The sequence below is a fragment of the Pseudochaenichthys georgianus genome, chromosome 3 (assembly GCF_902827115.2).
Source record: "Pseudochaenichthys georgianus chromosome 3, fPseGeo1.2, whole genome shotgun sequence".
NCBI classification, from domain to species: domain Eukaryota; kingdom Metazoa; phylum Chordata; class Actinopteri; order Perciformes; family Channichthyidae; genus Pseudochaenichthys; species Pseudochaenichthys georgianus.
In genome coordinates, this window is record NC_047505.1 from 15,342,620 (window position 1) to 15,367,684 (window position 25,065).

At 43.2% G+C, this 25,065-nt stretch overlaps 1 protein-coding gene across 7 annotated transcripts in view; it reads right to left on the reverse strand.

Moving 5' to 3' along the window:
- The window catches only part of herc1 (HECT and RLD domain containing E3 ubiquitin protein ligase family member 1), a 77,158-nt gene that overhangs the window by 50,767 nt on the left and 1,326 nt on the right, over positions 1-25,065 (reverse strand). For 6 of the 7 annotated variants that reach the window (XM_034105464.2, XM_034105456.2, XM_034105461.2 and 3 more), the window contains exons 2-25: positions 20,802-21,778; positions 20,041-20,136; positions 19,606-19,800; positions 18,419-18,730; positions 18,068-18,164; positions 17,182-17,325; positions 16,851-16,978; positions 16,058-16,202; positions 15,408-15,579; positions 14,079-14,213; positions 13,721-13,886; positions 12,533-12,658; positions 11,420-11,641; positions 9,599-9,751; positions 8,960-9,092; positions 8,003-8,194; positions 7,626-7,850; positions 6,833-7,006; positions 6,630-6,744; positions 6,400-6,520; positions 5,741-5,912; positions 4,741-5,074; positions 1,418-1,538; positions 1,237-1,288 (exon numbers count right to left, since the gene is read on the reverse strand). In XM_034105464.2, coding sequence (XP_033961355.1) covers positions 1,237-1,288; positions 1,418-1,538; positions 4,741-5,074; positions 5,741-5,912; positions 6,400-6,520; positions 6,630-6,744; positions 6,833-7,006; positions 7,626-7,850; positions 8,003-8,194; positions 8,960-9,092; positions 9,599-9,751; positions 11,420-11,641; positions 12,533-12,658; positions 13,721-13,886; positions 14,079-14,213; positions 15,408-15,579; positions 16,058-16,202; positions 16,851-16,978; positions 17,182-17,325; positions 18,068-18,164; positions 18,419-18,730; positions 19,606-19,800; positions 20,041-20,136; positions 20,802-21,752 — 4,681 coding nt within the window. In that variant the 5' untranslated portion in view covers positions 21,753-21,778. The remainder of the gene's footprint in view (positions 1-1,236; positions 1,289-1,417; positions 1,539-4,740; positions 5,075-5,740; positions 5,913-6,399; positions 6,521-6,629; positions 6,745-6,832; positions 7,007-7,625; positions 7,851-8,002; positions 8,195-8,959; positions 9,093-9,598; positions 9,752-11,419; positions 11,642-12,532; positions 12,659-13,720; positions 13,887-14,078; positions 14,214-15,407; positions 15,580-16,057; positions 16,203-16,850; positions 16,979-17,181; positions 17,326-18,067; positions 18,165-18,418; positions 18,731-19,605; positions 19,801-20,040; positions 20,137-20,801; positions 21,779-25,065) is intronic. The other variant, XM_034105463.2, reaches the window with a different exon arrangement.

The following is a 25,065-nucleotide window of genomic DNA, read 5'->3' on the forward strand; positions in this document are numbered from 1 at the left end:
GGAGAGGAGCCTTTCAGATGCATTAAAGCACAACAGAACTCTTTGATGGGTGGACCATGTTGCTTAAAAGCACTTGAAGCAGTGCAATGCATTATTCATCCATAAGAATTCATCAAATGGCCATATGCTTATTATACATGCTGGCACAAGTCTTAATCAGCCATTATGGATTCCGATATAATGTGGGTCTCCAATTGGAGTAACCGTAGTGGCTGGTGGGCAAAACACAGGCAGCGCCAGCGACAATATTACTTAAAAATGGATGGTACACAGTTTGAGCATCCTAACTATGGTGTAATCTTGTGTGGTAGTAGGGTAAACACGTTTCGTAAGGAGTAGCACAAATAGCGCTACAGATTTACAGAAACACAGAATCCCCTTCTTTAATGCGTTGTGCGTAACCAAACCTGTTTATAACATAGGCGACTGACAACGTTATTTTCATTTTATTCTTTCAACCGACGATAGCCGTGTATATATCAACGGTTCTACTCAAATAAGATTATAACAGAAGTTTGAACCAACCACAAAAACACTTGTCTCATTCTCTTGTCCTCTCATCACGGCATCGCTCCTCTCCGTTTAAAGGGGCCCGATCATGCTCATTTTCAGGTTTATATGTGTATTGTGTGCCTCTACTCTACTGACATGTTTACATGCTCTAAATGTTCAAAAGCTTTTGCCCACCATTGCTATGCGCCTAAACAATCGGTTACCCCAAAAACTACCGAGGAAAACGCTGCAGTTGGTTGATAAGGGAAATGGTGACCGAGCTAGTATTGCCATATTACAACAGAAATGAGATCTGCAGTGATGATTTATCTAAAAAAGCGTGACTGGTAACTCCATGAAAACTCTTAAGGGAGTGAGCCTTCATCTTAGCAGAAGAATGACCTGCTATGTGTACTATCAGGACATATGTATGGTCTTTATTTAGTATTGCCCTCTATGCATGAGCATAGATAATAGAATGTGGAGCAAAGCCCAACGCAAAGCCCTCATCGTGAGAGATGAATGAAGAGGCATCACAGTCATGGAAGTATGGTCTAACAAGAGGAAGAAACATGCCATCGTTTACTTGCTTGTAGCTCCTCTTGTGTTTGGGGCTCAACTGGCCCAAGAGGAGCAAATAAACTATCCACACAGGAATCAAAAGACAGAGAGACAAGAGTATGATTGATGCCCTGTATCATCCTCACTCCCAGCATTAAACAGAGCTTTTCAAATGAGCTTTACCTCTCTTTTTGTGAGAAAACGCCAAGTCCAGGTCAACATTTCTCCTTCCACTCTGAAAGAGGAAACAAAGACAGATGTGGCTTTACAATCCAGATAACTCTTTGTACACATCTGGAATACATACATATCTATGCCGAGAAAGATTTGAGTTTGTGTGGAAACAAATGTGTGTGTGCTCTACCAGAGAGTAACCCTCTTCGTCTGACTCGGGCTGAGAGAGGTCCGACTCGCTCCTGGACTTCATCAGCCTGTAACTCGGGCTGCTCTGCACCGAGCGGCTCTCTGCACTCAGACTCTCACTCCTGCAAACACACAGCAAACTGTTATGTATCCTCTTTATCGTGCCAATACCACACCAGTAACAAATGTTAAAGTTTTTCCCCATTATATATATATATATATATATATATAGAATATAATATATACATATATATAATATATTATATATATAATATAATATATTTTTATTTTGTACATATATATTCATTGTTATGGAAATCTAGGACCCAACACGGCTGGAGAGTACAAGTCAAAGTGATCAAAACAAATAAATGGTGAATCGAGCAGAGCTGTCTTTGTATATACATATATTACTACTTCTCTTTATGTCTATACAATTATTATATTGCTGTGTACATTACAGCAAAATTATTTAACACTTGTTTACATTATTTTAGATTTTATCTTATAATTTGGTGCTGAGGGGGTTGCAGGACGCCCATCTGTGAGGCTCCACTAGCACCCGCACCCCCCCCAGTTTCGCCGCTGAGAGAGTGTGTGAGTGTGTGTGTGTGTGTGTGTGAGGAGCTCCACAGATTGGTCCATTTGGGTATGGGCACGTCACCATACACGTATTATAACCCTGGTTATATAAGCACAGGCGGAGCCCTCTATTGGACTCTATGGGTACTACCCTTAACCATGCTATGCGAGCATTCACATACTGAGTTGCATAAACGTAGCCGGCCAATCGGGGCGAGCCTACCTGAATGTGCGCGCAGGCCCACAGCTACGCCTCCTGCCTGTCATCCTACTTCCTCTTCAGCGAGCGGCATAGGAAAGATAGGGCCCCTAGGTAGAGGGCTCCGCCTGTGCTTACAATACCTAACCCCCTGTTATATTTCACACAGGCTCCGCCCTCTACTGGACTCTATAGAGAGGTGAAGTCCACCTCTTTCCTTCAGAATGAGGCGAAAAGTATTAAACAAGGTGAACATTACTACAAGTCTGGGCATGTTGAGAGCTGTACATACACACAAGGGGAGTTAGTCGGTTCCGTAAGAGCCAGCATGCGGGACCGGGATTCTGGGAGTTGTAGTCTTTCTAGTTGCGTATTTTTCATAGTCTTATATTTCAACAGTTTTATGACAAACTGTGACTTTTTTGACGTGGAAATTATTTTTTAAGATTGACAAACATCATACGTGATGCTTTGGGGACCCCCAGTATCGGAGGTTGCCCTCCACTGAGGGGGGGGTTGGTCACCAGACGTCGTTTATGCCTCTTGGGATCTAAACGAAGACCGTTTAGTAATTCCAGTGGTACCACGGAGTGCGCAGCCGCCATGAGACCCAGAGTCTGCATAATGGTCAAAGCTGACACTGTTTCCCCCTGTCGCAGTCTGAAAACTGCCCGAAGCAGGGATTCCAACCTACTACCTGTGGGAGCAGATAGGCTCTCATCAAGGGGGGGCACACCGGGACACGCTGTGTCCGTGCGGCCCTGCACCTTGAGGATTCCCGCCATTCTAGCCACTGGAGCCCTTGTCTCCAGTGGCGACACGAAGGCCGGCGACACGAAGGCCGGCTGTGCCGGACGAATCGGGCCGTAGAACCCCTGACGGAGGCGGCTCACCGGCTTCGGTGGTAGTGGTGGAGGGAGCGGTAGCCCCACACGCTCCGCCGCCAAGGCCATCACCACCGGAAAGTCCTGACGGGCAGACCTGTGTGGACTCTCATGGACGCCGGACCTGGAAGCGCCCGACACCGAGAAGTCCTTGTCGTCTTCCTCCTCGACAGACGGGGCCGGTCGATTCACCGGAATGGCGAATGTAAATGGCACCTCTCCGACCACATCCTGTTCCATCATCTCCACCACGTCGAGTTCCAGCTGGTCCTCCGCCTCACCCGGCGAGACATAATGTGCCTGGAAATGTTTCAGGCGGTGCTGACGTCTGAGCAGCGGGAGCATTCAGCAGGCATTGCAGACCGGGGAATGATTCACGCCAGTGGTTCCGCCAGACCAGGGCTGAGAGGGCGTCCACCCCGAGAGCGGGGGGGGTTGTTTTGAATTTTGACTGGAGCCGTCCCTTATAGATACTCTCTTTTTACGTTAGTGAGCCGGATCATTTGGCTCGGCTCTCTTAACGCGTCGGCTGTTTCGGCTCCCAAAGGCTCTTCATGTTACCACAGTTTCGCGTTCAGGGCGTCCCGAGCTGAATAAGGGCGTCAAATGGCGGAAAAGGGCGTCAAAGACGCCCCCCTGGCGGAAACGCTGGTTCACGCCGTTCACGACGTGGTCAGGCCCCAAACATTCGAAACATAAGTGGTGGGGATCGGCACCCGCAATCAAGCCAGGGCCTGCAGGACAGGGCCGGGTCTTGAGGAGCGGTGAATCCATCTTCGCTTACGGTAATCTTTTCCTCTTCTCACGCTTCATTCTCATCAGTTGTTTGCTGCTCGCTGAAGAGAAAAAGGATGACAGGCAGGAGGCGTAGCCACCTTATATACTGTGGGCCTGCGCGCGCATTCAGGTAGGCTCGCCCCGATTGGCCGGCTACGTTTATGCAACTCAGTATGGGAATGCTCGCATAGCATGGTTAAGGGTAGTACCCATAAAGTCCAGTAGAGGGCGGAGCCTGTGTGAAATATAACCAACCACAAACAGGAGCCTCTCCTGCACCACTGCAAAAAAGCATACAGTCAGCGAGAGCTAATATTAGGCGTCAGCCGTCTGAATAACCCCAATGAAAACTCCGAACCTGCAGCCATCTGATAAAAAGTGCCCTCCTTGTGTGACTTGTTTTCCACTGCAGCTCAACAAGAAAATATTATCCAGGAAAACACAAACAGATTTTGGTCCCTTTGGAAAATACACTGTATTTGCAGATCTGTGATCACATCACATTAGCCTTGGCTGAACTTTAATATGCTTTTATGCACAGAATAGGAACAGCAGTTGTTGTCTCATCGGAGTGGTGTGACATGATTTAGAAATAATGCATTCGGTCAAATGTACCGGTCTCTCTTGAGCTCGTGGTTTTTCATGAGAATATCTACCATGCATATATTTCGAGTAACAGTTTGATTTGAAATACATTAATTAAGAACTGTTAAGATACTTATTTAATCTTGTATTTATATAATTATGTGTTGATAAAGGGTTTCTTTTTGTGAATGAGTTACGTCATGCTCCACCTGTAGTGGGCAAAGTTGATGGACTTCATTTGATGTATCCCCCCTCCCTCCTGACTCTCTCTACACCGTAGGTGTGCAGCACTCTGACCTGGTCATGAAGCTCGGGCTCTCCTGTGTTCCTGTGGCTGACTGGCTCTGGCCCTCCTCCTGGTCCTGCTTGGTCAGCTCTCCCAGCACCGGGCTCACCCCGAGCAGCAGCAGGGCGCAGCGGTGGATCACAGAGTTGCAGGCTGCGGTGTACAGGTCCTGGCCCTCTGGGAGCCCCGTGCTGCCCCTCATGCCCTCCTGGGACAGAACAGTGTCCTCCTCTCCTCCTACGCTCCTGGACACGGAGCCGGAGCCCAGTCCCGTGCTGCTGCTGGCCCGCTCTCGGTCCCGGCTGCGTGCTACCTCCCGCGCTGAGAGGAAACATTGAAAGATTTCTGTGTGGTGTGCAAGTTGCACATACACAAATAAACAAACACACACAAGATGCTGGGTTAGAGGACAAGCAGCAGCCGCACATACACTCGAGGTTTACTAGAGTGCAAAGTTCATAACCAAAGCCCATGCCAATGCAGCACATCGAGAAGCGCCTGACACATCCATCCACATTATTTTGATATGACGATAACAATCTTACATTACAATCAAATAATTGAGCTAACAAGGAACTTAAATGCAACATCATTACTGTATTCAGAAAAAGCCAAATCGAGCAAGATGAAACAATCATCATGACATTCTATGAAGCCGCAATATTTATCTTTTCCTTAAACTAACTGATCACTGGACTCATTATTTGGCATCAGTAACTTACAACAACTGCATACTATAGCAAGGTTATTTAATATCAAAAACAATAAGGATTACGTTTGGATTCATCACCAAACTGCCCATATTATTAAATAAATAACCAAAACATCAAGAGGATAGAATGCTAATAAAAAAAAAAAAAATTAAATTGCTTTTCAAATACTTTAGTACCTTTTTGTAATAAAGCTGAAATGGGAATGAATAGGAGCAGTCAATATTAAAATGATGATGATGTTCCTAATGATAAGTGAAATGAAAGCATATAGACGTACAGTTGGAGTAGGCGTACTTACTTCCAGCCGTCATTACTTCGTGTTCCCTGTCCTCCTCTTCGTCATCTTGCTCCTGGTGACCCTCCTCTCTCTCGCGGTCCACTCTCTCCTCCAGCTCTGCCTCCTCGTCGATGGTGCGTGTGAACGAGTGCTCCTGAGGGTCCATGTCCATAGAGTCCTGATTGTCTGAAATCTGTGAAACCATGTGACATCCATGAGGGAAATATATATATATATATCTTTTTTTTTTTAAAGAAAAAAAAGGAACATTTTCTTTTATCAAATGCATAATTTTTCACAATATCGTTTTAAATAAATCGAACAATCTGTGGGAAACTATTTAAGTCAAACATAAATGAATTAAATAAATATATATTTTTCCCCAACATGAAAGGTGACTTTAAAGAAATTGGTACCATTGTGTAACCAGTTTTAACTATTCTGCATGATGCTAAACTTTTTTACATTTAAATGATGTCCTGTCTTGGCCTTAAAATAAACATATTGTTTATAAAAAAAATCATGTTTTGCAACCCGATTGTAATAACACACAAAAGCATGATAGGGCCTCTAACACATTATTTGCCTGTATCAAATACAACGCCTACTGTGGTTTTCACTTTGATTCAATTACTATTAAGTGTGCAGACCGAGTGTGCGAGCAACTTTTGATCACTCACCCTCCTCTCACGTGAAGAGGATCTTGTCTGGATGAAGTCCATGTTCTTACAGGCGAGCAGGCGATTTCGCACCTTATAGACACTGCGATACACCTCTGCAAGAGCCTTGGACGGTTGGTACCTGATGGGAAAATATAAAAAAATAAACTTTTGACATGTGAGGTTAATTTTAGACTGGCACAGTGTGCACACCTTCATGCAGACACATCATAAATGTCATGGTACAGTACCTGCCCTCTCCACAGGCTTGGTCCAGCATCCCTGTGTGCTTCAGTAAGGCTGCCAACACAAACCTGGACACAGTGTCTAACAGTGACTCATTACTGAGAGTGGCATTGTCCCAGTCTGCAACAGAACACACAGTACAGTCAGTCATTACAAGACTAATGATGGAGACAATAGATGTATTATATGCTTAGTCAAAGCTGTGGACCTTTGCTCATGGCGTAGTCTTGCATGTTGATCCAGAGGCTGTTGGCGGGTTCTTTAGAGGAACACAGAGCCAAATTCACCAGGACACTCAGCTCAGGACGCAGTGTGCAGTCGAAAGGCTTCTGCTCTTCATTACCGGACAGCGCCGCTTCAAGTAATGAGCTGATGCAGGCGTCTGGAGGACACAAGTGAACAAGCACATAATCATCTCAACAAGTCACTGAGGGGCAGCTGAATAGATCACCTGATAGAGCTGTGGTCACCCCCTCTATCTTCAACTCTCATCTTTAATAAAAGAACACTGAGGAAGCAACATATGATGGAATAAAAGGTTAAAAGTTAAAGATATTATTCTATAAAAGAATATATTTTTGACCAATATTAATGTTGTTACAATATTGCAGGGTTGACAGTTGTAGTTTTCACAAAGTATAAAAAGATAACAATTATTAATAAATGATCAGCATTCATGTGGATTTAAAGACCAAGCGGGTAAGAGCAAATAATAGACCATCTCAAACAGTCTGCTGTATCCAGTTAGAGAAACTTCCTCTGCAGGGATGTTAGCCTTAGCAGACCATTTACATGCACACAAACCTATATAACACTACAGGAAATGGAACAACCTAAAAAGCATAAAAGGCCCTCTTCAAAATGATATCTCATTTTGAATAATGTTTTCAATATAATGGTGATATATTGCTCTGCCCTTACTCCAATGCCTGTTACCTGTGATCAACATTAAAAACATGCACGAATCAGCCATCACAGTTCTGTATCCGTCCGCTCCCTACCCAGCTGAGTGATGTCCACTTCCAGGCCGTTGCTGAAGAGAGGCGTTTTGAGCCAGTAAGCAGTATCCTGCTCCTCCAGAGAGGTGGGGGCTCCCTGCAGCATCCCACCAAGGCAGCGGCCCACCAGCAGGGCAACAGTCCTCTCCAGATCCACCAGCCACACCCAGGAGAACGCCGGCTGCGGCAGAGACATCCCCGAGCCCGGCTCAGCAAAGTCTGAGGTACCTGGACAGATGGAACGTCAGCATAAATGATACTGCTCAAAAACTAAAAGGCTTCCAAATAGTTTCAGTTCTTAAGGGGATATTAAGGTATTGAGAGATCTACAACTATAGATTTTTAGAGAGACAATGTGAAAGATCAGATCACATGCTCACCATGCAGAGGCCACTGCAGCTCCTGGTCCTCCAGAGGCGAGGCGGCGGGCAGCAGCCTGTTGAGGCGGTCCAGAGGAGGCAGAAGGTCCAGCAGCTGGCTCAGCAGCGGCCTCGCCACCGACACAGGAAGCAGCAGCAGGGAGTTGATTATCTGACACAGCATGCTGCCTGCCGCCGACACGTAGATCACATCTGGAGGTGACAGAGACATGGTTAGCACAGAGGTTCAAAACAATGGTACCGATCAAAGAAAAAACTAAAATGGTGTTTGTCAAAAGGGAAAGAAATGTTTAATATTAAGTTTACTTTCAATACATTATTCTTGAGTTTAATTACAAAAACATAACCTTATTATTTTTGTGTTGATGACTGCAGGTTACTCTGCACCGTCAATAAGTGGAGAATTTATCTAGAATTTACCATACTAGAAATGTCGTACTCCATGACAGTAGCTGTGAATTTCTACACTTCGATAAGACAATCAAATTAAAATAAATCCCATTTACTTCAAGATATACTTCTTTATTAATGATTGCTGTTTTGCTGTCATGCTGGCTTTTGATAGGAATGTTTAACAGGTTAGAATTCCCTCTTCAATACCTATTTTATGGATGTATTTATATCTATTTATAGCTGTGAAAGCATTTTTTTATGCAAGTTTTAAGCCCAAAATCTACATTCGATACGAATGCATTTTGTTGATTTATATTTTGCCTTCACCATGTTTACTGAATGAAGTTTGAATGCATCATCATTTTAACGTTAGCTACATTATTTAGCTTGTTGGCTAACTAACTGTTTTCGACCGAGGCAGGAATATACTGTAGATGGGCTGCTAACAGCTAGCTAGCTCTTCCCCTGCTGAACTGTATATGTGTTTATCTTTCACAAAGTAGTGTAGCGTAATCAGGGAAACAATAAGGTTTGTTCCCTGATCAGAAAAGAGATCCTCCTCACCTTGTAGCTTCTCTCGTATGCTGCCGTTCCAGGAACTCTCTTTTATCAGAGCAGCTGAGCGGGAGAAGATATCGGTGGCGTGAGGCAGCAGGAGCTGCAGATGCTTGTGGAGTAAAGCCACGCTGCTGGAGTTCTGCAAACAAACAAGAGGATCAGAATGTTTTCATAAGACTCTGGTGTTAAGATTGTTAATCACACCTACTGAAATTGTGATTAATAAAAAGCCACTAATATCCACTAAATGTTTTCAAGAATAAGCTCAACGATCAACAGGGTATGCAAATAGCACTAACTTGAGTCATGCATTAGTGACACAAACATGTTTGTATTCAATAAAGGCAATTTAATGTAATTATTAAAAAGATTAAGCAAGCCCATGTGAGTTCTGAAACAAGATGTGCAGTAGCGAGTAAATAACTTCATCAAATTGACCGAATTAGCCGTGGGGCGCCTGGCTTTCAGGTAGACAAACATCATGTTGTCATCTCAACAGTGTCACATGATCCCAATGGCACGAGACCAAGCAGTTTGAATAACTGCATGAAGACAGTTTGATTGTGTAAACACTATTTGTACATGATAAAACAGTTGGAGGAGAGATCAGGCTTCACATCAACAAGCACAGCTGAGAGTGCGTACCTCGGTGACGGAGTTAATGTGGCAGTACGCTAACAGTTGCTTCTGCAGCGAGCACAGCAGCTGGTGGAGGTGAGCAGGCTGGCTGCTGTCGGAAGAGGCCATGCCTTGCTGCAGCTTATCACTGTTCTTCTCCAGTTCACCAAATGCCTGGTCCTGCAAGCACGCACACACACAAATCAGAACATCAACAATAACATGGAATAAAAGGCATCTTCCAAGATGAAAGAGGTGTAATGTAGAAAAAAGAGGTGTAATGTAGAAAAAAGGCGTGTGATTTGATAACAGAGGATGTTCGACACACCACATTTCATTGGCTGTCACCTTATAGCTGGAAGGGTTAAAGTGTTGGAAAGTATATTTACTCAAGTACTGTACTTAAGTACAATTCGAGTATTTCCATTATTTTTTCGGCATAGTTTGAGACACGGATCAAGTTAATGGCGTGACATTATATTGATTGGCTGGAGGCTCTGGAACGGGCCATATGGATTTCCTGCAGATCGTTAGCCAGCAAGTCTTTGTAAATGTGATTTGTTGGCAAAAGGTCATTAGTGATTGTCAAATTATTTTATATATACTTTTTTTTTCAGGCATGACTTAAGGTTTACTTAACATTATCTATCTCGCTTGCTTGCCGCTGTTAAACCTTCATCATTCGACTTAATTCACTCATGTGCTCGTCAGTATGGCAATGAGGCCTCTGTGGGAGGCTCAGAAGAAGACAAATCATTTGACTTCCCAGCGGTTACTTTATAGGAAACAAATTGTATTCTGAGACAAAACATTGACATTCAGGCAGGATCAATGACCAATTACTATTTTATTATAAAAACAAGAACATTTTTGGATTTCAAGCCACAGAGGAAAACATGAGCTTGTTTTGAAAACAGCTATCAAATGGATCTAGAATGTAAAGCAGCCTTGAACACAATGACTTGGATGAGTCCTTAGAATCTATTCATTTATCCAGAAGCTTGTTGTCCTCCTGCAACATTTTTATTTTTAGATGCATCTTAAAACATGGTTTCACTTTGTTCCTCAACCATTTCTTAAATAAAACTGGAACGTACTGTTCTACTGAAAATGGTAACCATGAGCAAGTTAGATATTCGGTGAATGTTTACAGAATTATTACTTTGTTCCACTTACAGCTTTTGTATTCTGGATTCTTGGTATTGTGCCATTTAGAAGGTCAGCATTGAATAACTGGTTTTTGGTTTATTATACTCTTTCATCTAGATTTGTGTTTTTCAATTTGTGATTTTCAAAAAATAGAAGAAGACGGGGCTCTATGGATTAAGAGAGGCGTAAGAAGAGCACAAAGAGAAAATACACTGAGAGGTAATGAATTCAAAAGCAGTGACTCATATTCAGAAAGCCTTGCAGTCTAATCGTCATTCATTTCTCAGGCCTGCATAATCACTGTGTGTGTGCGTGTGCGTGTGCGTGTGTGTGTGTGTGTGTGTGGTTTAATCAATGAAATGCCATCTTTTAGAAGCCAAGGAACAGAAGCGAGCCCCTGATGTGCCAGGAAAGAGGTGGCAGGTGAAGATAAAGGATTATATATATGAGTCATGCTCTGCCACCACTCCAATATTGACAGAGGCGAGGGAGACGGAGACATGGTGGAGTGGAACAATGGTGGAAAAAGATGTCGACCTCACTGACGGCTTCCTTCTTGAGTAATGTCTGCCTTTGTCGGTCCAGAATCGATCGATATGACCCCAGTAATAATGGTGTGTTATTGCGTAACACACACAGAGAAATCAATAAGAGCAAACCCCATGCTCTCCGATGGAGCTGCACAGAACATCCACTCACGGTATAAAAGCCCAGGTTCCTGAGCAGCGTCTTCATGAGGATCTCAGCCAGGTGTGTGTCGGGGTGTCCTGCTGTGGCGCTGTATGTGGGGTCCGGGGGGGCTGTGAAACCCGGGCCAGAACAAAGTACCTCCGGGCCGTCGGCGGGGGAGCTGTAACCCAGGAGCGAGGCCACGTGGGTGTGGTCCTGGAGACTGGTCAGGATAATGTCCAGCTGCATCCTCTGTGGGACACACACATCTCAATAACACTGCTGACCCTGTAAGTCCAAACACTTCATTTGAAACTTTACACTGAGGTTCATACTGGGGACAACGCCAGGTCAGTCACCGGAGGGGTTTTCCCCAGTTGGCCTTAATGTTGGTTAGCATGGCCTTTCGTAATAGAGTATTACATGTCTTGTTTTACCTTTGACCTTTAACCGGTCACCGGCCAAAACAGTCACTCTCTGGTTTTGGCTATTATCATATATCCAATGTCCACCAATCCAACATTGCGTAGCATGACGTCGGTATTAGCAAGTGTAAAACTTAGCGATTACATTGCATACTATTGGGCGCTGTCTGCACATTATATATTACATAACATTTGAATCACGCTTTTATCCAACGCCACTTACAGAAGTTCAATAAACCATGAAGATGCCATTATTGTCCACGCTGCCACAAGAACTTCAAAACGTTCCTCAAAATACTGTATCTTCAAGACATTGTATTAGCGGGACTAGGGTTAGAGTTAAGGGTACGGGCAGCTTTCGCATGTTGGTCAAATGGGGCGTGCTCTTGAGGCCGAGGCTCAGAACACGCAGCCAAACAAAGAGACCCATTAGCCGAGCAGCTAACTTAAAGGCCCTTCTAAATAGGCATTTGTTAATCTATAAAAACCTCAAGGACATTAACGTATTTGTCAGTGGCTTTTAACTTGGAGGTTCTGACAGAAATTAGAATAATGGGATATGAAAAAACGATATAGAAAAGTGTCTAGTCTTAGCTCAGTTTGGAAGCATCCATACATGATAACAAAATAAAACACCGGAAACATCTTGAAATGGAAAAACATGGTGATAATTATGAATCCAGTGACATTGCGTCTGTGTGTAAATAGCATAGGGTACCTGTCCTTTGGAGAGACTCTCCCATCTGTCGGGGCCCTGAGGCAGCAAGGAGTGCAGGAGCTCCATCCTCTCTCTCAGCGGAGGCAGCAGCATGGTCGCCCCCACCGACAGGGTCTCGATGACCGCCTGATGGCACAAACACACACCGACTTATTCCTCTGCTGCAGGTGATGTAAATTATTCAGAGCTTGTTGACATTAGCAGCAAATGACTGTCTTTATGTCCCAAGTGCTAATCAAGAAGAAGGAACACGGTGTTTCTGCGAAGGAAATGAAAAGCACAAAAATAATTGGTCCAATTACGCAGTGATTACAAGCCTTTTCAGGGGGGATACAAAAGCAAGAGCCAAGCAGTTATGTCTCCCAGTTTCAAAATTATAGTTAATGTGATAATTATTGAAACGGACATATCTCAGAAAAATTATTGTTATGGTTTGTAGGAAACACAATGTGCAGTTGAATAGTTTGTCACTTTGACAGACCCTCCATTACAGAGACCTCCGTTTTCTTCATGTCATGTAGATGACACTCAGCTTTACCGCTCAACAAAAAACAAGTGTCAGAAAGAAGGACAGAGGCAGGGATCAGGAGGCAGATGAAACTCCAGCTGGACCACATGGTATGTTTTTATTCTCCTTACATATTCCATCACAGCAGCACAATCTAGCAGCTCTTAGTATTGACAAATATTGATTGAAATGTCTTGCTGCACAGGTCACCTTTAGCTCTCTGAAGAGATGGGTGATGTCATTTGTGTACTTAATTATAACTACCTACTTTTAATGTACTTACAGTAAACAGAATTCTAGGGTGTCATGAGTATTTTCTGATGTTGTATACTATATTTTAGTTTGTTTGTCTGAACACCTTGTTTCTCTTGTGCATTAAGAACACTTGTGTTAGGGCATGATTTAATAATAAATAGGTTATATACACAGTACAAAATATCACGTACTGTCCACCCTCCCATGCCACCCTGGCATGACCTCTTGCCCCCCCTTTGCCACCCCATGTCAAATGTTCTAGAACCGCCACTCTTGCTATCCCAGAAAATAAAATATCATAGTGTCACTGTGTTTTCCTGAACATTTCTTGTGCCTTGACGTATTCTCCGTTTGGTCTTACTGTCTGTATGAGGCTGCGAACAACTTTCCCAACATGCCCGACAGTGCACGTTCTTTTTTCCTACCTCCTGAATCTCATCCGGCACGGAGGAGTCCATCAGCCTGAAGAGCAGGTTCCTCAGGGGCCTGGCCTGCCGACCTAAGATACTGGTGGCCACGCCCCCAGCCAGAGCCAGAGCCAGATGATTGGACAGAAGCCGAAGGCACAGTTTGAGGAAGTTATGATGCTCCCTGCAAATATATAAGCAATTATTTATTCAAAACGTTCAGGCTGGTTATGTTTTCATTTGCCATTTCCAAAACAAATAGAAAAAACGGGGTAAATCTCCCCTTTCCTAATGCTTCGAAGGTCTTTGGCAATGACACCTGAGCCAATTGACACTAGCACTGATGGTGACTTGCAGGCTGTGTGCATGCACTTACCTGGAGGATGGGAATGGAAGAGGGGGGTCTTCACTGTTGATGCCGTCACAGTATCGCTCTAGGAAGGATCGCAAATGGGAGAAGGTACTTTCTTCGAGGTCGACACAGTAGGGCCTGTGCCAAGCCACCACTTGCCTAGAGAGCCAGAGAGAGTAAATATTGACTTTAAGTGCTTCAGTACTTTACATGTAGAGCTCTAATGGAATCAGAGTTTATCTTCTATTGACATAGAAAAAATGTAATCTGGAGGGAAACAGCATTTCCTAAACGTATCAGTTCAGAAGTACTTTGTACATTGAAGCCGTAACAAAACTTTTACAAATCAAATTCCCTTAAAGGTGGGGTAGGTCATTTTGGAGAAACCAGCTTGAGTGCGCTAGCATTTGAAAATACACAGCCGGAAGAAATCTGACACTTCCTTACAGAGCCCCTCCCCCAACACACACGAACGCGCACATGACCAATGAGGGCACGAGATAAGTTTGTGCCCAGATGGAAGGCTGACAGGCAGGTAGGCCATCCAGTTACTTTAGCCGGGCCGGCTAAAATGATTGGTCGTGCTTTTTACAGTGCTACGGCTTCCACAGATGACATTTTTTATGGATTTTTTGTGAAAGCACTTCAGATATTCATTGCTATCAGGATGTTAAGAGCATTCCATGGAATATCACAAAAAGTGTATCTCGAGCCGGTTTCTCAAACTTACCTACCCCACCTTTAATGTGAATGTACTTCCTCATCAATATGGGGATGGAGTAAGAAATATTTCCCTAATGTCTGACCATTATTATGAATTGCGTTGTTCAAATCATTTGTCAACTATTGTGATAAGTTTGCTCCTAAAGCAGTTCTCCAGTGATTTTAAATCACACTTCCATAAGGTCAGGGGACTAACAGAAGGCGCATTTAAAAATCAAAAATCAAAGCAGCAACATCTTATCTGAGGAATAGGTTGAGCTTAAAAAGGGCCGGATCCTACAATTCCCATAATGTAAATAAATAATCTTCCATACAAAATGTCTTAATCTAACCTTATTTAGTACTTTAACTTTTGTTACAATTTCTCTGAATGAAAAATAGAATCTAACACACTCGTGAGTTATTTGTAACACAGAAGGGAAACAAAACTGCTGTAGATTTCACATTACGCAGCTACTGACCTTTGACCTGTTAAACAACCTTTACAAAACAAAGTAGTCAAGGGCTGTAGTGACATCAGCACTGGCCTTTACCCTCACTCCCCCCTCATGTGAATAATTCCTGTAAAACCCAGGTTATCGTCACGGTTACTCCGGCTCCACTCAGTGTGTTTACTGTGTTGTAACTGACCTGTCTCTGGGCAGCGCGGTCCACGCCAGGCTGTGGGAGGTGCCGGCTGAGATCTGCTGAATAGCGACTCCATCCAGGCCCACCACCTTCTTGGGCTTGGTGATCGGCCCTGTGGAGTTCCCCTGGCCACACTGACCCATGGAGTTGTTGCCCCATGCATATACTTCGTTGTCTGGATGGAGGTTGAGTAACAGACACAACACAAAATTAGACACGGCTGTATTGATTTTTTTTTTCTCACTGCACAATATTATTGAATAATAATGACGTGCGCTAAGGTTACATATTAGCTTAAACAAATATGGTCTATTTGCTATTACATCATGCTATTGCATCAGTTCTGTTTTTAGCAACCAGCACCTTCATTGGAGAGACAGAGTTGAAAGAGGGGACAGTAAATGGTCCTGGGTCAGATTCGAACCCTAGTCCTTGAAGCAGAGACCCAGTACATCTGCGGCAAGCTCTACCAAGCTCTACCAAGCTCTACCAAGCACTACCAAGCACTACCAAGCACTACCAAGCACTACCAAGCACTACCAAGCACTACCAAGCTATACTTCTGCCCTCTTTCAAACTGTTATGAAACTCAATGTGGTTCCAAAGCAATGCAACAAAGAGACAGGGCATGAAAAAAGGGAAGAGACAACTACCATGCGACAGGGCTAGGCAGTGACTGTCCCCTATGGAGATGTCCACCACCCGGGTGGTAGCAAGCTCCTCGATGAGTTTGGGTCGGAGTGCTGTGGCTTCGGAAGAGCCGCACCCCAGGCAAGCACCACAGCCCCAAGCATACACCTGGGAAAAACAATGAATCAGCATAAGCATTTGTTTTAGTAAGAGTATATCTTTGAGAGAAAAAATGAACAGTTGAATATGCTCAAGAGAATACTAAAGATCGGTCGTCAATGAAAATAATCAGAAATGATAACTGAACTGCTTCTGTGTGTATTCAACTATGAACTATGGGTAATGGCATAAGAAACTAAATGTGGTGAAAGAATCCTCCTTTCTTTATTAGTTTATTTAAATACCCTTTTTTCTTGGAATGAAACATGTCTGTAGCCACAAAAGAGATCATTATAAGTGTTATTTCTGTCATGAACTACTATGTATTGTATTTGTAGTAGAAAATATAGATATAGGTATTCATTCTTGAAGAACTTGAGTTTATATCGCGTGTAAATGTGTGGGACCATAGGAAGAGCAGCCAATGCTAATGCTAATGGGGATCCCGATTAAGACGTAAAGACAAAGGCATGAAAGGAGAGCTATGCTCCGTAACAAGTCCTGACCTTAAAAGATATGACTGTTATTGGCCAACCAGCTGTCACTAGGGAATGCATTAACAGCTGAATGGAATTCTTTCAAAGGGACAAATGTTAAAGAACGTCAAGCCTCTGCCTTTCCTCTAAAAACCAGTCTTGGTAAACGACGATGTCCTACCTGTCCTGTAGAGGTTAAGGCGAGAGACGACTGGCTTCCTGCGCACACTTTTCTAATGAACATTCCTTGCAGGGCCTCCACTACTTTTGGCTTGTACACTCGATTAGTATCACCATGACCTAGTTTTCCTGCAGGAAGAACACATGGTTTCTCTTTAGAGGGCATCAGTATAAACACACACTGTATTGATGTGCAATTTGACACGCTGACATCTAAAGACAATCAAATACAAAATTGCAAGCTCTGCAAAATGATACATTTCAAAAATGCTTTAAATGTACAGACTTGTTATGACATTTAACATGCAAGTCATGTTGAAGGGTTAACCCACCGTTGTCCCCTCCTCCAAAGGACCACACAGTGCGTCCGTCCTTTGACAGTGCGATAGTATGGGAGCTGCCGCATGACACCTCGCCTACATTGCTGATGTCTTTAACCAGGGTAGGAATGTTTCGGCTGTTGCTGTCACCGTGACCTGTGTTCCAAAACAATGAAACATTTAACACGTCCAAATTACAAAAGGTGGAGTTTTTTTCTTTGCCTGAATGGAGGGTGAAAAAGGCAATACATACGGTTTGTATCCACATAAGCACATCTAACTTCCTGTGTATTCAAAACTACGATGCAGCCTAGATTTGAAAGCCGCCCTATTAAGCACATTTTCAGGTAGATATTAGTATTTTGTGCCACTACTGCGACATGTCTCCATGCTTTAATGTTCAGAAAGTGCTTTATTTGCCTCATGCTGCCTGTGCTGCAGCACCTCTTTTCACCCTCCGTCTGAAACCATTGCCGCTTAGAGATGTCCCGACATTTGGCCTATCACTTACAATGTGTTGAGCGCTAGCCAATAGAAGCGCCAATCTTACATAATGATGTCCAATGGAGGCGTTCCAGGCAGGGGGTAGTGTGTGAGAGAGAAGGGAACTTTGGGATTTTAGCCTTTGCAGACCATTTACATGCACAGAAACCTATAGAACATACAACAGGAAAGGGACAACCCCAAAGAGTATAATATGGCCCCTTTAAATGGAAGCTGTCCAAATGATGATTCAGGGTGATATCCGGAGAAGATGACACATACTGTAAAATGTCAAAGCTGAATCAGAACCCTTTCCACCCACAGAAGAGCCTTGCATCCTTCTCAATAATGCATTGGGAATCTGTAAACTGCACACTACACATTCATTTTAGGATGACTTGGTTCAGCAACTTACCTAATCTTCCAAAGTCTCCTTCACCCCATGTGTACAGCTCTCCATCCTCACTGACTGCAGCACTGTGTCTGTAGCCCGCAGACACACACACCACCACCTGACCATAACAACACACATCCTCATGCTTTATGACTGCTGGTAAACGCACAAGCAAATATACATATACTGCTTTCTGAACCGAATGCATAGGAGTGAGCAGCTACAAGACAAATAATAGATGTGTTGATGAAGTAGGAAAAAAAAGATCATATATATAGAATACATTTAAATATGTTACTGGATTTTAAATAATACATTAATGTCATATCAATAACATACCATTGTGTCAAGCCATTTTGTGTGAAACCCTACCTTCCCCTGAAGCGGCCCCTGGATGAGTTTAGGGTATTTCTGTGTTGAGCTGTTCCCGTGACCCAGTTTTCCATAATCACCGTCTCCCCAGCTGAACACCTCACCCTCCGTAGTGAAGGCGAGCGTGTGGCCGTCTGAACCCTTGGACGACGACACCTTCTTGATGGCACGGTGGGGCTCGAAGGTGAGCTTCTTGAGTGTCGATTGGTTGTTGGAGTCCCCGAGGCCCAGGCGGCCGTAGCTGCCCTTGCCACATGCCCGTACGGAGCCGTCGGACGAGATAACGAAAGTGCAGTACTGCCCCGCCTCAATCTGCAAAATACAAAGAAGATCAGTGTCTGTATGACTACACATAGGCCTTGATCAGAGGAGCTTTAGCAACTGTCTGCTAACTTTTGCAGCGGAATCAGAATTGAGTATTCAACTTGCAATAAAGAACTGTTATCTTTGTTGTGCAAGTTTAATTTCCTTCCAGAAAAAGAAGAACACAGAGCACTGCTCATCCATCTTGCAGAGTAAAAGTCTACAGCTGTAGATGAAAGCAATGCACTATTTGCATTATGTCATCATGTATATGCCAAGCCATTGTTTCAAGCTGATCAGTAGAATGAATGCTTTGATTCGCTTTCTTTAAAGTCAACAACACTTTTTCCAAAACTAAGCAAAATTCCTCTAGAAATTCATGGCGGTTTCTCTACACTTTGATTATTAATGAATACGAATATTACAGATATGTCCTCTCTTAACTGTGTCTGCATAGCGCCTTTTACTGATTGCCAGTGTCTTTGATAAAAACATTCTAATGAGGAGTGAGGGCAAGCCGTGGCATGCAGCCGCCACGAGAAAAGGCACCTAGCGTCTTTTATCTGAGCCCGACCTTTTTGTGCGCAAGCTCCAAGTGCTTACATTTGAACATATCGTACATTTTCAGAAGAACGCCAGTCACATCCCTGTAGAAATTGGAGGAGAAGTTGGTTTTTGTCTCGCAGACAGAAACTATCATAAGAAAAACTAAAAAGCCCTTTTGTTGGAGCAGATATTGGATGTTGCTGCCTCTGAGTGAAATACTTGTATTGCCATATGCAGCACATTGCCTGCCAGCGCCTTTCTGCCAAAAAAGGGGCTATGTGGATACAGGCCTGCATTCACCAAGCTCTACAGAAGACGTGCAAACTCTTTTCTCTTACTGTCTGTGCATCGGCGAAGCTGGCCGCCAACTTGGGCTGCAGGATCTTCTCCTGTGTGCCCTCCACGAGCTGGTGGCTGCTGTTGCTGCCCCACACGTACACCTCGCAGGTTTCAGACACCACGGGTGCTTCTCCGGTCTGCATGCTGTCTGGGCTGACACAGGTGCGAGAGTAGTCTGATGCCATTCGACATACCTGGAAGAAAAGAGTATTCTATGAAAGATTTGCTCCAGAGAGATTCTATTTGGGATAATCTTTGTGTTCTTCAAATCATATCTAGGTATTAGAAAAGCCCAACATATTTTTACAATGGAACTTTCACAGGAGTAACTAGTATGGCTTTTTCGCACAAGAATTCATCCGCTCTAATAAATAAGCATGTTGAGGTGTTAGGTACAACTAGTCCTGAAAATAAAATACTGCTTAATATCTTACTTCTTCAAAAAGACAGAGTGCCGCCTCATACAATGAGCACAAGCCATCAGACGTCCGCGTTGGTTCTCTCCACTGGCTGCGATCTGACGAGGAGCCCTGACATAAACAAAAACACAAATCAATGAGAGCATGACATCAAATTCACTTTGTACTTATTCAATCTGGTAGGAATCCAAAACAACCCACGTCATGTGATACATGTCAAAAATCTTTGAAAACACTATACAATATATAATATTATATAATTGATGACATTTATTTCTGGTCTGTATTTGTTATTAATTTAAAGGATATCCCGTCTTTAATCAGCAACTACAAGTAAATGCTTTCAGATATCCCACTGAACATACAGATATATAAATACATGTTAGTGATTGAATCTTCATCTTTTTTAGTTTGTAACTGTTGCAGAGCTTTCTATCGAGAGAAAAGAAGGCTGAATGAAAAATATATTGTACCAATAATAATACTCCATAGGAGTATTTCTGTATTTATCTTGGTAAGAATTCATTTAAATGACAATTGGCTTCTCTGATCAACTTCAAATAAATATGTTCATCATTCCTAACCACATAATACGTGCACAATAAAGAATACAGATTCACTTCATTTTTGCAGAATCAAGAGCTATTAATAGGGACAAGGGAAATTAGGTTGAACAGACAATGGCATGGCATTTTTAAGCACTTCGACAGCTCCAATCAATAACAAGCATATTCAAATAAACATCCAATCCGACAGTTTTGTGAATGCTTACTTACCAAAGAGCGTCTCATCTGCATGAGGATGTTCATGAAACACTCGTAGCCAATAAGCCCTTCTTGGTTCTGCAGCCCCTTACTCTCCTCCATAGCGCTGACCACGGCTGATGCAGCCAGGGCCATCTCGATCCACTCCAGCAGGTAGCGCAGGGAGCCCCTCTGGGAGGCCAGCCCTAGCAGCAGCTCTGAGGCCAGCCGCCGCCCTAGAATATCCGCCCCAGAGTTTTGCATGGTCACCCCCTTCAGAAATGTGGTGACCTGGGCCAGGCAGTCCAGCCCCATTGGTGGGATCTTGCTCTCGTTGGCCAGAGAGAGGGGTGGCAGGGAGCTGACCACATCAATGGCTGTGTGAATGACATCATTACACAAGTTTATGTTGCCCCCGGGACCTCCACCAGGGCTGAGTGGAGGAGGCATCATCCAGCTCTGGCGCAGAAGAGCGAAAAGAAGGCTGAGGCCGGTACGAACGCCCATCTCGATGAGGGCGTCGGTGCTGGAACGCGGCCTCTCGCTGACCGAGTGCAGATCCGCTGAGCCCGAGTTGTTTTCTGGAGAGTGCTGCTGCTGCTTGACTTTTCCCTTGTCGTGGTACTTGTTGGAAAGTGCATAGAAGATGCGCTGCAGCACCAGCACACGTTTGCGCAGGGCCGCGGCAAAGGGAGAGTCAGAGCAGACCATCTTGGCCAAGGCCAGCTGGCTGCTGAGGAGAGCATCAAGGTAGTGTTCCTGCTCATCGCTGGAGAGGGACTCACGCTCAAAGTCTGGAAGCTGGGGTCCTTTCAGACACAGCACCTGCTGGGGCAGCAGCACAGCCTCTTTGTTAGCTAGCAGCTTTGAGTAGAGCACCGAGACTCCCTCCCGTGTCGCGATGGACTCGCTGTCCTCCGTGATCCATGAGCTGTTTAGGTGCTCCAGCCATTTGAGCTTCACCGGGGGGATCATTAAAGCCATGGCATGTCACTCTGGAGCCATCAGTCCTGAAAACATCACACAACATGTAAATATCACATTTTCATAAGCTTTATTTTCTAAGGGCCAAATACTCCCCACTATGTAACACTCACGCTACTATAGGCTAGCGCTCAAACACATTGTAGGTGACAGGCTAAGGGGCGGGACATCGCTAAGCTGTTGACCAATTACAGAAGAGCCGGCCAGCTAACCAATCAGCGCAGACTGGGCTCTGGTTTCAGACAGAGGGTGAAAAGAGGTGCTGCAGCACAGGCAGTATGAGAAAAACAAAGAGCTTTTTGAACATTAAAGCATGTAGACATGTCGCAGTAGAGACACTACATACTAATATGAACCTGAAAATGAGCAGAATGTCCTCTTTAAGACTGCTACTTAATTGCATAATCAACAAGATTATGAAACAAAAGTTATTTTTAAAATGGACCCATTAAAGCATATGAGACCCATTATATATCAAACAGGAAATGTAGATTATAAATATCTGCCCAATAGAATAGATTTGTCTGTGACTGAAAAACTCAGATTGTACACCTTCTAGCAGTGGTTCTCAAATGGGGGTACGCGGACCCCTAGGGGTACGTTGGAGTACTGCAGGGGGTACGTGAGATTTATTTTATGTTAATGAAAAAAACAAACATAATTAATGCATTTACACAAACTGGATAATAAAATGGGGAAAATAAACGGGGTGCTCTCTTTTCCTCTCCCTCTCCTCACAGCCCGTCAGTCTCGTGCAGCTCGCTGAACCTGTAATAAGTGACCCGACAGTAAAGAATAAATATATTTAAAACTAGTTTAGCTAGTTCCAGAGTAGATAAACTAGCTAAGTGTGTTAGGTCTAACTCTTAGTGTATTTTGCTCGGCTCAACGGTCCGTCACAGCGGCGGAGCTGTGATCATGCAGAGCTGCGTGTTCTCCGTTAGCAGCAGCTGATCTGCTCTCTGATCTCTCTCTCGCGTCGGTTAGACTTCACTCGCGTCTATGTCCAAATCTATCAGATCTAGATAGTTCTAGTTAATTATATGACTGCCTGCTTTTAAAAAGGACCTAAACAATAAGCAAAGTATAGCGCAGCATTATGCATATGTTTATATGAGGGGTCAAAATCCCATGCTCATAAAATGCTCATATATTTTTTTCTCTTCATTCCCACGCCCCAAAATAAATAAATATACAAATATACCAATTTTAGGAAAAGTAATGAAGTTTGAGCAGTGTGGGTTTTATATGAACAGAGTTACACATATTTCAAAACGTGAAGTGTAATAACTGCAGTTTGCCTCGCTGTCAGAATGACAAAGGTCCTCAGTGAAGCACAAGCCCATGTTTCACTACATTGTAAGTACAACTTATTAAAAAGATCAGTTCAATGCAACTAATGTCCTCTGTGTTATTGCATGATGTTAAAATTGGTTTGCATGGATTTAGTGATGGATTGTAAACATTTGAAATGTAGCATTTAAGTGTTTCTCAGTTACAAGGTTGTTGTTTTAATGAATCAGACACTGATGGTGCAGCGCTGTACTGTACCTCTTTATATAGGCATGTTTTCCTTAACAAATTGTTTTTGCACTGATCAGGGGGTACTTGGCTGAATTTCTTTTACAAAGGGGGTACATTATTGAAAAAAGTTTGAGAACCACTGCCTTATTATTATTACTGCAGTAAATGAGTGTGTTTTGAAAAAAGAGCCCTGCTCTCAGTGAAACTACCCTGGTAAATTAAGGTTTTAAATACTTTATCAAGCTAATTCAAAGTGTTTAGCAATACTTTTGAGGACTTTGTTGGCCATATTGTAAGCACTACACACATGTTGAACTGTGTGTAACAGGTCAGAGAGTTTCCAAACTTTGCTTTAAATAATCAATAATTGACAAGAAAAGGCATGCTTTCTAACTAAAGTAAAGGTCTGACACTAGTTGCAACCAAGAACCGGTTTTCTGTAGCCAACCGTACTGTTTTTGATTTAATCTTGATATGAAATGTGCTGTGAGGGTCATATGAAGGTCAATATCATATAAAAAAAAAATGCATTTATATTAGAACTTCGACTACCACTCTCTTGTGAAGAAATATGATCAATACCCTTTGAGTAAAAGGGTGATAAGTAATCAGTCAACTCAACTGAACAAGGTTCAGATCCAGCCTGTGTGTATGGGAGGGATTGATGTGTTACCAATAATCTATCCCAGCAACCAAGCATTTCATGCATGAGGAGGATTCAGCAGCAATAAGCATTTACCGGGAATGCTTTTATCCAGGATTGCAGCTAAAATCTATGATCTATAAATCTATAGAACGTTTTAGAGCCAGAGGACAATAAGGCTGATGAGCAAGGTTGGGAAGTGCACTGTAGTGTAGAGCTGTAACAATAGGTCAACTAATCCATTAGTGGTTCGATAGAAAAATAATGTGTAACTGTTAATCGATGAATAGTTAGTTGTTCATGCACAAATGCTGTTATGCCGCCTCTCAAGTATAAGGATGTCCTGCTATTCTCTGTTTTATATCACACATCAGTTTTCATTCACCAAACTGAATATTAAATAAAATGCACTTCCACTTAAACCAATCATAGAGACAACCGCTCATAAATCCATTCAATATAAACCAACATATATATTATCTTACGGCCTTACATTAAATCCCATTCAAAACACAGCATCTGCATTGGTTTAGTATGACTTGTGAACATTAAATGAATTACTGTGGAAGCAACTGCATAAGTGTATTGACAAGAGAAGGATTCTGCCATAACAAACAACTGCCGCGTGCCGACTATCCGTCTGGCCATATCCTGTAAGGTGAAATACAAAATTGAATTCCAGACTCAAAGACGTTTGATGATTCTTATTTGACATACTGTGCAGGGTGGAGAAATCAGTATCAGCAACAGACCAGGCGAGAGCACACAAAACCCTACAACATTGTTATGACCAAGTGGACCATTAACAAAAGACTCAGAAAGTGACCTGATCACAGCATTCATTCCAGAAGGTCAGGCCAGGGGAGCAGTTATTTCCATATCCAAACCTATAGAACCACATACTGAAGTGGATACAAATGCAGCTAATTTTTTTCTTTAAAGTCATATTTACTAATCCATGATAGCTTAAATTCAAGAGATGAACTGCTTTTAAATGTTCACTACAACCAGTGATGGGAGGTAACTGGAAGTCATGTACTGTACTAAAAGTATAATTTCTCTCTTTATGATTACTTTAACTGCGGCTATTATTTTGCTGTTTATACTTGTGTACTTTTATTTAAAGAAAAACGTTTGACCACAGAG